General features: G+C 36.5%; 1 protein-coding gene across 2 annotated transcripts in view; it reads right to left on the bottom strand.

Annotated features, from left to right (window-relative positions):
* wwp2 (WW domain containing E3 ubiquitin protein ligase 2) overlaps positions 1 to 13,382 on the bottom strand; it is a 204,434-nt gene that overhangs the window by 17,865 nt on the left and 173,187 nt on the right. For both annotated transcript variants that reach the window (XM_043706703.2, XM_043706701.2), the window contains exons 13-17: positions 12,492 to 12,626; positions 10,423 to 10,498; positions 9,504 to 9,575; positions 7,953 to 8,041; positions 142 to 301 (exon numbers count right to left, since the gene is read on the bottom strand). In XM_043706703.2, coding sequence (XP_043562638.1) covers positions 142 to 301; positions 7,953 to 8,041; positions 9,504 to 9,575; positions 10,423 to 10,498; positions 12,492 to 12,626 — 532 coding nt within the window. The remainder of the gene's footprint in view (positions 1 to 141; positions 302 to 7,952; positions 8,042 to 9,503; positions 9,576 to 10,422; positions 10,499 to 12,491; positions 12,627 to 13,382) is intronic.

A 13,382-nucleotide genomic window follows, 5' to 3' on the forward strand; every position in this document is an offset into this window, starting at 1 on the left:
TAGGTTCCAGATCTAAAGTTGAAATCCCAAAAATTATTTTAACACAACTTTGACCATGTGTATTTTGGAATTGACAGTGGCTATTTAGAATGCAGGTGGTTACATACACTATATTTAAATTATATCCATCTTTAGACTTACCATTGCTATGAACCTTCCAATAAAACGAAAATAGGTCAAGTGATCTGGATTAATTGATGATGCAGGGTTTATCTGCAGACAGTAATTGTTCTTTCCAGCGTATTCAAACAAGCAGTACATTGGATTGAGAACTTCGTGGGAAAGTAGGAAAAACCACTCTCTATGGAATAACAGTAAACTCAAATAATAAATAATTGAAATTTTATCAACTTAAATTGTATGCTCAAAACACAACTTTCATACTATTATGCAATGATAATGCATGTTTAAAAGTGAACAGATTTTTCACCATCCCACTGTTCCTGATATAGTCAACAAATCATAACTCTTCTCCAACCTCAGATGCTCATGAACAATGAGCAGAATTTGTAACTTCCCACCATGGAATCAAAGAAAGTTTTGTTTCACTACCTTCAATGTTTTACTCAAATTATTATATGTTAATATTGTGGCAATTTCATAATGAAATTTTCACAGCCACCTGACCATCAAATTTATGTTGACTCCTGAAAGAGCAATGCCTCCATGAGTCCAATACCCCATTCTACCTTTGTAGCTTTGCAAATTCAGAACCCTTAAAGCCTCATCCAATTCATTTGTAAAATCATTCATCATCTCTGCTTCCATTATTCTTCTAGTCATCACCACTTGCTGTGCAAAAACACCCACCTCACAGCATTCTTGCATCCAAAACTATAAAGACATCTACCAAAACTTGCTGGTATCTTTCCTCCAGGCATATTTTGATTCACCTTGACTTTGACACTGCTATTCCAAAAGCCTCAATTTTGTTAACCATGATGCATGTCAAACACTTTGTTAAATATAGACAATTGTGCTTTCCCTACATCAACTTTCTGTTAATTCATCAAAACATTCCATTAGATTAATCAAGTGTTACCTGTCTTGTAAATCCATACTGATTGTCCTTAACTAACTGAAATATTTCTACATGCCTGTTTATTTTCCCTCTGTTATTAACATTACCTATCACTGATGATGAACTGACTGGTCTTTGGTTATATGGAATGCCCTGAGCACTTTTTCTCAAATAGAATTCTAAGCATATCACCTTCTTTTCCCATGAAGACCCCAACCATCTCTTACAATCTATTGTTCACAAAACAAAGAATTCCGACTTCCCATTAGTGTTAATTGCCATTCTGATCTCATATTCATTTTGACAGTCTTATTTTCTTCTTCACATGCCCTACCAAATTATAGTGTCCTGCCTAATCATCCTTTGAAGAATTTGCCTGAAGTCTATCAAACATTATCTTTTTGCTGTTTCATAATATTTTCTTCCCCTCATTATCCAAGAAGCCTTGAATTTTGTTGGCTTACCTTTTGCCTTTATTGGAATGTACCTGGTCTGTACTTAAAATACTTTCTCCTCAAAGATCATCCACTATTCTCCAATTGGCCGGAATATTTTTGGTTCTGTTTTACTCTGGCTAGATCCCCTCTCAACTCATTGAAGTTAGCCCCTTTCAGTTCACATGTTCCTTTTTAGATAATTCTCTATTTCAAACTTAAAGCACATGGTACAATGTTTATTCTTATACAAATACTCCACCATAAACCTGACAATTTAGCCCATCTCATTCCCAAGTAAACTTTCATTCCTGGGTGGGATGTTGCCTGCGAGCACAGACTGCTCCACTCACCATGTCACACGGTTCTATATCACATTGCATTTTATTAAAATTGATGACTGACTTTATTGGTATAGCTTTACATATAGACCTAGTTGCGCGCAAGATTTCCTCAGAATTGTCCAATGCAGTCCAAAGCCCTAATTCAGAGGCCACTAGGGGAACTAAGTCTCTTTCCCAAACGAAGGGAAAGAAGATCAAGATTGCATCAACCTAGCCCATTCATAGGTTCAGGAGTCAGCCATTCAGCCCTTGAGCACTGTTCAACCATTTAATGAGATCAGTGATCTGTGGCTCATATCCCTTTATCCCTTTACTGAACAAAAGTGCATCTATATCAGATTTAAAACTAACAACCAATCTAACACGAACTGCTATTTGTTGAAGACAGCTTTAAACCTCTATTCCTGAAACTTTGCTGCACGGTCTTGCTCTAATTTTCAGATTGTGCCCCCTAGATATAAAATCTCGCTGAAAAGAATGTCAATCCAGAACACTGCAAGAGTAATTTGAGCAGGACAACTGAAAGTCTGTGATAGGTGCAAGCAGAATCATAATTACTTCTTTTTTCAAAAACAAAATACGACAATTATCTTTTCAAATTTCAATTAGAGAGAAGCATGATATACTGCATCATTCAGTTCATCTGGAATCAGACGGAAAAGATAACTGGAATCAAGTTATACTTAACCTGAATTTTTATACAGCAAATTGCAGTTTCAGCTCATATGTTCAGACCAAAAAGGTACAGAATAAGAAAGAACCTCAGCACAAAGACAAATGGTTTCCATTGATGCAGGAAGAGTCTCGGCAGCCTGTCCGTGGTTCTACCCTGTGGTAGAACAGCATGACGTAACCTACCATAGGGTAAAACCACTGGTAGGACACAGAGTGAAAGCAGCTGCAGGAAGCGATGATGGAGACTCTAAGTACAGAAACTTCATCCACCAAGAAAGAATAGCAATATTGAAAATCAACTTTCTTATACAAAGGTAATGCAAAACATCAGAAACTTAAGCAAGCCTGCATTAAAAGCTGCACCATTTTAGAAAATATACAATAATGTAACTTACACAAAAATATCTTTTGTTGTCCATGCCATTTTAGAATTTTCTTTAAGATTAATGTATCTCAGAATAACAGTGGCAATTGAAATTTTAATTGTCAGCTGCAGCTTCTAATGAAGATTTTAAGATTTCATGCAGCCAACCACCTGCTACAGTTCAGTGTGCAATTTTATACCTAAAACTAAAAATGCTGTACATGTCATATATTTTGCTTTCAAAATTAATGCACACCATCTCTCAAGTTGGTGCTAAAATTTGAGCAGTTTTCTGATATCAGTTAAGAGTGTGTGTGATGATGTATTTCAAAAAAGACCTGAAAACAAGTTTTGTTTACATCCTATGACAATGCAATATTAGGCATAAGCATTTACCAGATATTCTTGCACTGTGCAAGGAGCCAACTCCAATCAAGTTATTGCACAGGAAATATTTAGTCAAGTAGCTAACTTCTCCAACTATTTCAAGTCTTTTCTCTACTGCTCCATTGTTGCACAGGCAATTTATCAAGAATAAAAAAAACAGATGAGTAAAACAAACTTAGAATATGAACATTGTGATGAAATTCATTGCTTTGTGAGACGAATGGGAACCATGCATAAGTTGTGATCTGCACTAACTCTGGAATTCAAAGTTTGTATTTTTTAAGACAGGCTCTAAAAGAGAAACCAAAACTTCAGATTTCTGAGAAAGAAGGGATACATGGCTATGACACCAGACTGTGACCTCATGTTTTTGGAGAATGGAAACTGGATTGTGAAAAGCACAAAACTTTCAGAGATCAGCAGGAGTTCTAGGCAGGCAAGGTATGGGGAGTTCAAGTTTATTTGTGTGGGACAACTGTGAAAAATTAAAATCTAATACTCTTGTGAGCAAAGTTAAGGAGGTTCTGGAAAGTACTCCCTTTGATGACCATATACATAGAACGCAGATGAAGTAAAGTGGGCGGCACGGTGGCACAGTGGACAGCACGATGGCACAGTGGTTAGCACTGCTGCCTCACAGCGCCAGGGACCCGGGTTCAGTTCCAGCCTCAGGCAACTGTCTGTGTGGAGTTTGCACATTCTCCCGTGTTTGCGTGGGTTTCCTCCGGGTGCTCCGGTTTCCTCCCACAGTCCAAAAAATGTGCAGGTTAGGTGAATTGGCCATGCTAAATTGTCTGTAGTGTTAAGTGAAGGGGTAAATGTAGGGGAATGGGTCTGGGTGGGTTGATGTGGACTTGTTGGGCCAAAGGGCCTGTTTCCATACTGTAAGTAATCTAATATAGTTGGAAATCATTTGATGACAAAATACTTTCTGAAGAAAAGAGATTGAACTCTATCTGAGGAATGTTGTGGAGGTGTCAGTGTTGAACTGGGATGGACAAAGTTAAAAATCACACAACACCATGTTATAATCCAACAGATTTATTTGGAAGTACTATAACCTGGTGTTCTGTGATTTTTAACTCCACCTGAGGAAGACAGAGTTATGAAGGACTTTGTGGCTACACATGCTAAGGGGACTGATAGTAAATTTGAGAGATCTTGGTTTGTTACATTGGATACGTAAACTGTGATTTGTAGTTTCTAGTGAATAAAAATGGTCTGTGAACTCCTATTTCGTATATGTTGATTTTGGTTTGTTGGCAAAGTGCAATCTTGTCCATCTGTTCCTTCTGCTGGAGTTGTTTGGCAAGTTTAATTCTTTTAGGTTATTGGTCTCATATTGGGCAATTGGAATCATAACAAAGCATGGGGTAGCAAACAATGATGATGAGAATAAAGGGGACATTGTGATTAAATGATAACTATTATTGAGGACTGTGACCTTTCCTACTAAAGTTACAAAACATGAGTTGCTAGTGAAACAATACCATTTGAAAACCATCATAGCATGTTTCAAAACTGTTCAGAATTATTTTATATGTGAAAATTCAATTATTTTTCCCACCCCTAACTGGTCTATATGGTTGACTGCACCATCTTCCTGACCGGTGCTGTCACCTTAAGCAACCTCGAGCATGTTCATCTACTGCTACCAGTAGATCTATGATGCTGCAATTTCTGATCATGCAGGTGTCATCTTCTTATGACACAAACACATTTACACACATACATTCAATTGATTTTAAGGCAAGCAACTCTGTTGAGAACACTATTATAAAAGCTGTCAACAGCATTTGAAGGTGGAGGACACTGGTGGAGCGTTGGAGCTGGAACACATTGGTAGGCTGTTAAATGAGTATTTCACTTCCATCTTCACTCAAGAGGAAGAGGATGTAGGTACAGAATTTGGGAAGAGGAGTCTTGAATAGATTGACATCGGGACCGAGGAGGTATTAAAGATTTTGGTGGGCTTAAAATGGACAAATGGCATTCCAGGCCGTTGTGGGTGGTGAAGGAAGAAATTACAGGAGCTCGGACCCAAATTTTTAATTTGGCTATGGTCACAGGAGAGGGGGACTGGAGGACTGGAGGACAGCTAATGCAGTTCTACTTTTCAGGAAGGGTGGTATGGATAAGCCAGGGAACGACAGAGTGTTGGAGAAAATTCTTAAGTAGAGAATTAATCTCAACTTGGAGAGGCAAGGTTTGATCAGGGATAGTCAGCATGGATTTGTCAGAGGGAGATCTTGCCTAATACATCTGGTGGAGTTTTTCCAGGTGGTGCTCTGGATTGCATTTGGAGCATTATGAACAGTTTAGGGCCAACCCTATATCGAAGGAAAGATATGCTGGTGTTGGAGGGAGTCCAGAGGAGGTTTACAAGAATGATAGCTGGGATGAAGGGCTTGTCATATGAGGAGCGGTTGAGGACTCTGGGTCTGTACACAGTGGAATTTAGAAGATGTTGGGGGTGGGATCTGATTGAAACCTACAGAATACTGAAAGGCCTGGATACAGTGGATGTGGAGAAGTTGTTTCCACTAGTAGGAGAGACTAGGATCTGACGGCGCAGGCTCAGAGTGAAGGGACAAGCCTTTCGAACTGAGGTGAGGCCAGGTATAGTTAATCTGTGGAACTCATTGCCACAGAGGATCGTGGAGGTCAAGTCATTGAGTGTATTTAAAACAGAGGTAGATAAATTCTTGATTGGTAAGGGGATCAAAGGTTATGGAAAGAAAGCAGGAGAATGGGGTTGAGAAACATATCAGTCACAATCAAATGGCAGAGCAGGCTTGATGGGCCAAATGACATAATTCTTCTCCTATATCTAAGGTCTTACAATCAGATGTGTAGATAAGGATAGTGCAGTTGATTTAATTGATTGGATTTCAGCAAAGCTTTTGACAAGGTCCCACATGGGAAAATGATAAAGAAAGTAAAACCACATGGGATACAGGGTAACTTGGCAAAATGGATCCAAATCTGGCTTAGTGGTAGAAGACAGAGGATGGTGGTATATGGCTGTTTGTATGACTGGAGGTTGACTTCCAGTGGCATATCACAGAGAACTAAGTTCCTTATCAATCAAGATATATATAAATGATGATGAGAATGTTGGAAGGCGGATGATAAATTAAGCTTGCAGATGACACAAAGATTGGTCAGGTGGCTATGGCTGATATTGAGATTTGTTAGATGTGCAGATGGAATCTAACCCTGAAAAGTGCGAGGTGATGATGCAATCTGGAAGAAGTAAAAAGACAAGGGTGTACTCAATGAATGGGAGGACACAAGGAAGCTCAGAGAAATACATCGATCTTAGGGTGCTTGTCCACAGATCACTGAAGATGGCAGGACAAGAAAGTAGATTAGATAAGGAGGCATATTCGACACTTTTTCAGTCATAACATAGATTATAAAAGCAGGGAGGTTATGTTAGAGCCTGACGAAACTTTGATTAGGCCACAGTTGGAATACTGCGTGTGGTTCTGGTCAAAGGATGTGATTACATTGGAGGAAGCGCAGAGGACATTTACTGGGATATTGCCTAGGTTGGAGCATCTGAGTTATGAAGGGATCCTTGATAAGCTCGGGTTGTTTTCTTTAGAGCAGGCTGAGACAGGAACCTGATTGAGCTATATGAGATTATGAAAGGCATACATGAAGGGTGGATAGGAAGCAGCTGTTACCTTTAGTTAAGTTCAGTAATGACGGGGCATAGTTTTAAGGTGAGGGGCAGGAGGCTCAGAGGGGATTTGAGGAAAATGTTTTTCATCCAGAGAATGGTGGGAATCTAAAATGGACTGCCTGAGAGGCAGGAGAAATGTGAAACCTCGCGACCTTTAAAAAGCTTGTGGATGAGCACTTGAAATGATATGACATTCAAAGCTATGGGCCACATGCCAAAAACTGTTGATTACTGTAAATAGTTTGATGGGCCAAAAGGGCTGTTCTGTGCTGAATGACTATGTGAAAAGACAAGCACAAAGTTATTGGGGTTCATCTCAAGTAGGTGCTCACGGCTGGTTTCTCTTTGAGTGAACGCTTACGATTTGGCTAGGTTACTTTGACCTATGGCAAATCCACTATGTGAAATCACAAATAGACATATGGGAAATGCAAGCTTCTAGAACAGAAGATTGATCCACTAATCCAATGACAACTCAACTTGCTGTTAAAAGGCTTTGCTATCTAGCAAGTTTTAACTGTACCTCGATTCTCATCATCACAAAAATCCTCATAAGCCAAATACAAAAGGATAACTAAGACCTCATTATAGTTTGTTGCAGATGTCACACTGTTTTGTATTTATTCAGAAACTGTATGAAACCACAGTTCACAATCAGAGCACCTTTGCTTAGCCAGAATGTCACTATAAAAAGTCCCTTTTAAAAAAAAAGCTCATTTAATTATATTTCCTATAAAGATTAACATATTAAGTTGCACACACTCTGTTCTGTATTCTTTCATGTACAGGAAATTTAAGCATGAGAATACTTTTATAAAGTCATAATTGTCTTTCAATTAGTGCCCTGTGCTTTTTTGTATCCACCCAATTAGGAACACATTCCCTGAAATGATCCAAATGTAAAACAACAACCATATCATAATCCCTCATTATGTGCCCAAGTCTGTAGCCAGTCTTGCAACCATAATCTCATTATTTAGCTAGCAGAAAGCAGCAGCTACCATCCCAATAACTGTTTTAGTTTAGTATTACTCACCTTGCTATACCTCCATAATCCAAACCCTCCTCTCCACGCATGATGATATATAGCCGACGACGCAAATCATAGGGCTTCATGTTCATTATCTGTATGTTAAATAATTCAATATATTTCAAAGTCATCAATTAGGGGAAAAAGTGAAGGCCTTTTTCAGTCAGTTTACATTTTACACATACTCAACAATGATTGCTGATGATGTTATATAAGGCACTACATTTGGAAAGCTCCAGTGTTCAAATGAGTGTTTTTTTTTAAGTGACTGGTGCCAATTAAATTCAGATAAGTTAGCCCTTGCAAGTTATTAATGAATAACTACAGAAATAGTAAGGATTAAAAGGGATATGGGTCAAATGTTGACAAATGGGTCTAAATCAGTTTAGAATTCTGGTCAGCGCAGACGAGTTGGACCGAAGGGTCTGTTTCCATTCTGTACATCTCAATAACTGACTGATTGTATCAGCTACTGAATAAGATCTTCAAGTCATCGTAAGGTAGCATTTCATTTACTGCAATGATTTCAAGCTGGGTTTTGCTGCCAACCACCACATCCCAGCCCAAACAATGCACACGACAAAAACGATAAAAGCAAAACAAAGCTAGAAACAAATAAGTCAACTGTGAGCATCTCCTCATGCTTAGTCTTATCCAATATCTTTATTCTATTATGCAGATTGTTCAGATAAGAAAATCATTGTAGTGACTAAGACTAGAGATAAGATGGATACAGAAAACAATTGATTCGAGAAACAAAGTGATATGCAGTAATGATACACACTAGTTAAAACAAAGAAAAAGCAAACTTGACAAGTTAAGGACAACTGCAAGCAACAAGTTGACAAAGAAAAATTATTGATATTCACATCGAGTAAGAGAATGACGAGATTAGAAATAAATTTGAATGTGATATAAGATACAAATCCATAGCTTAAATATGGATTGCTCACTGAAAATTAGTATTTGCAGTAATAGCAAGTGAAGACAGAAGATGTGAGTTTCCAGCAGCTGCAGCTGGCTACAAATAGACAAATGTTTCTAACAGAAATGACAGGCAACTAAGTCTCAGGTATGCAGAACTACAGTACAAGGATTTCCTCTCAGAACAAACAGTTTAAGAAAGTGTCCAGTGTATGTGCCTGACTATAACAGCATCCTGTGGAGGGTTGCCATGTAATCAAATATCAGGAATATATCCACTCCGGACTTGCTATAGAGGTGCTCAATACAATGTTTCCAAGAGAGGATCCTCAATGGCAGATACCTGGTGAACCCTGACATAATTTAGCAGTCTGAACCTATTGTGATGAACAAGTCTCATCAGGATAGGCGCCTTTCAGATTTGGGAAAAATAGCAGTGGCAGCAGATGGGTTAAGACTCATCTACACATCTTTGCACTTCCCAATGTGTAATTGAAAAGAAATGGCTACACAACGTTGCTTTCAGTCTTAGCAGTAATTCTGCTTATTGGGAAAAGAATGAAAATGCATTTAATTCGTACTTTTTCCATATGATACCTTTACCTCCAGCATTTAGATTTTAAATTTTGTTACCTGTTGAAAAGAATCCTCAAATAGGGTCTGTCTGGAGACACTGATCTTAACGTGACTTGGTAATGCATTAGACTGAAACAACAATCAAAATTCACCAAAATAAGAGAACAGAATAAATTCAAAATTTGAGGCAGAAATACAGAACTTTAAAATTAAAATCCATTTGTTTCCAGATTATGGCTGGGTATTTGAAGGAAATTTATGCTGCGCCTTAGTTCTGCAGCATATAGAAAAAAACTATTAAGGTGGTTTTAAATAATGTAATTTCTTCATTTGAATACAATTCTGTTTTAAAAGAATGAAAATAAAAATCATTTTATATTTTCGGCGTTCTAATTGCAGTTAGAGTTGTGTAAAATTTCTGCCTTGGTCTGCTATATGTTTTCCATCCCAGTTACAAAGAAGTGGAAAATCAGTTTTAAATAAGACAAAGAAACCTTTTACTGATATTTTGCCCCTATCTTACATGCCATGTACAGGTTGTGTCTTCAAGTAAAAAAAAACTGGTTTCAGCTCCAAAGGCTGTTAAAATATCATTTTAGGGCAGCTGGAAACTAGTACTTGGTCAGCTGATTTTGACAAAGCTGTTTCACATTAGCCAGAAGTAAAAGAAAATAAATGTCAAAATAACTCACTTTGCACATCAATAAGATGGCAAGTGTGAAGATTTTTCTTTAACCAGCAATCATATTGTGAGCTGAATAATCTAGTTAAATAAGCGCATGCTGTTACCATTAGAGAAAATATAAACTGAAACTGTATCCTCTAGTTACTAATTTTAGATGACCCTATTAGCATAATTCATTATATACCAATGACTTACATATTATTTTATTATTGAAAACATGTAAACATCAAAATAAATAAAAATATCAAAATATTGAAATCTATTTCTTTTATCTTTCATTATTATACTCACATGACAAAGGAATCGAAACTGGTGATATTTCCATCGAAAACTTCGATCATATGCTGCTGGAGATCCACTTTTAGAACTGTAATTATTAAAAAGTTTGCCTTGTCATGACATTAACTAGTTACTATAAACTGAAGTTCAATTTGGTTTGCATAACAAGTTTCACACCAGCTATTACTTAACATAAAACCACTTAATTTCTCAGTGGTAATTCAGTGAAACTTAAAAGCATTTATTTAATTTATGTCCATGCACACTAATTTAGACAAAATAATGAAAATATGAAATGCTACAATGAATGAATTTAGTGAAATTAGCATTAAGTTTACAAGTCTTTCAAGTATCTTTCTTGATTTTGTATAAAATAATGCTTCAGCCTGCAAATGTCACTATAATAAAATCCACTATACTACAGAGACTATTAAATGAATTTGCACCACACAAATGTCAACTAGCAGAAGTCACTTATCTGAAATCTATTTTTTGTAGAATTTATTAAATGAATTTACACTGGTTAATAAATTATTCTTGTTCATATACACCAACTTTCTACATTCTAATTGTCAACATAGTAGAAGAGTATAAAAAAAATCTTATACAGAATGGCTGTAGAGCTCAGACGATGCTCGTCCATAGGAATCAGGTTAGTTCTAAGGTAGATTGGTGAAATAGTTCTCTCCACTACTGAAACATATCATTCATTAAAATCCAAAAATTTAAATCCAGACATTCTTCTGCTATCTGCCTCTATAACTGCAACAAAGGCAGGGGCATCGGAAGATGTGCATGAGTTTACTACCAGCTGAGGAACTTGATACTGACTAAGAGGTTATTTAATGGAGAATAATAGGGAAAGGAAAACAGCTACAGAAACTACAATTTCAATTCTGAATTGTCATACACACTTTCATTGTTTAATTGTTTTTGAAAGCAAAAACATTGATGTCAAAGGATGCAAAGTGGGCAATTTTCAGGTATCAGCTTGACAATGAAAGTTGATGATTAATGATATTATCAAGGTAGAGATAGTGTTCAGAAGAAATTTACCTGGATATTGCCAAGAATGGAAGGATTGATTTATAGGGGAGGCTTGATTAGCTGGCACTTCTTTCAGTGCAGCGTAAGAGATTGAGTTTATCGAGGTTTATAAAATCACGAGGTGAGGTGTATGACAGATGTCTTTTCCCTAGGTAGGAATTTCAAGACTAGGGGTCATATGTTTAAAGGTGAAAGAAGATAGATTTAAAAAAAGACGTGAGGAGCAATTCTTTTTTAAACAGAGAATGGTTCGTGTGTGGAATGAACTTCCAGAGAAAGCAGTAGATGCAGGTACAGTTACAATGTTTATAAGACATTTAGAGAAGTACATAAATAAGAATATCTGAAGGGAGATGGGCCAAGTGCAGGCAGGTGGGACTAGTTTAGTTTGTGATTATGTTCAGCATTGACTGGTTGGATTGAAGAATCTGTCTCCATGCTATATGGTTCCATAACTTTATAACTTGTAAAAATGCACATTGCGGTTTTAATGAACTTCAGTAATTTTGCCTTCTGATGTATCATTTTTCCTTTATGTATGTAAACATGAAATCATAAATCTACACACCTTTTATTAATTTCATAATAAGATGCTTTGCAAGGATATCAAGCGTGGTAGGGAATTTTTAATACTTCAGAAAAAAAGTTATGAAGTCTATTAACTGGTAATATAGGCATGACTGATCTTGGGAATGGAATATTTTAAAGAAAAAAACTTAATTACTAAAGCAGTAATTTCTATTATTTAATATCAAAGATAAGACAGTATATCCATGTTAGGTAAAATATACTTCTTCAGCTTCTCCTTAAACCAAATTTACTACAAGGCTCAATCCATTCCAATCAATGCTTTTCCTTTTTAAATGGCAAATTATCTTTGGTAATAACAGCATAGCAAAGAATGCCATTATATATAAGTCACAAAAATAAATCATCCAATTTATGTGTAAATATGCTGGAATGTTCATATTTTCATAATTTTGGCACAGTGCAAATATAAAATTGCAATAAACCTAAACAGAAATCATATTTACATAGAAGTGGAATCAAATCCAGTTCGAGGATCTTTAAAGGTGGTGGATCGAGAGTTATGGTCCACAAAATATCGAACACCTTCATTTGTATATTTCATCTCCCATCCAGGTGGCAGCGGGGATTCTTGGATCATCCTATGAAAACCCAATTTTAGCTCATGTTATAGGAATATCTTTGCACAATATCTGGACTAAAATTAGGCATATCGAATATCAACTTGTTTAAAGTTACATAACTGTGTACTGCATAGACTAAGATCTGCTCGAAAGCATCTCACTTCCTGAATAACTCAGTTTTTTTTCCCCCTGCAGGAAGAACTGCTTTTCATTTATTAGGAGCTGAGTGATTACCAATGTAGACTGACATCTAGTTCATCCAAGGCTGTCCAGGTTTCCTACGAGAATTGTGGTAGCATTTCTAAATTTAAGTTTCTTTAAGTTTAAAAATGATGAAAGCTTGGAGTTATTCCAAGTAAAACAAAATTCAGAACTGTTTAGCAGTTATTAACACTTCTCAAATTCTAATACAAAGTACTTCAACATTATTGAACAGAATAATTTGAATGCACGAAGTGGGATGCATATTTCAAATGATGAAACACACAAGTCCATGCTCTTTACAGTCACACTACCTGTCTAATAACAATTCCTCATTAAATACCATTGTTGCATTTGGGTTTCACTTTCACCAGTTGCCAAAATTTCAATTCAGCACATTTTAATTACATTGAAATCAATACATATTTAAAAGTATGTTTTGGTGAAATTGTCATTCAGGGTCAAACAAGAATATTGACTTTTAATTTCAGAATCCAGGCATTGCTGATATTCTTGTCACCATATTGATACATATCCTGCATACCAAGAGCTAGAGATTACATTGTTAAATTA

This window comes from Chiloscyllium plagiosum, unplaced genomic scaffold, assembly GCF_037043375.1.
Source record: "Chiloscyllium plagiosum isolate Xiang-an unplaced genomic scaffold, Cpla_swu_hap1 HiC_scaffold_17, whole genome shotgun sequence".
NCBI classification, from domain to species: domain Eukaryota; kingdom Metazoa; phylum Chordata; class Chondrichthyes; order Orectolobiformes; family Hemiscylliidae; genus Chiloscyllium; species Chiloscyllium plagiosum.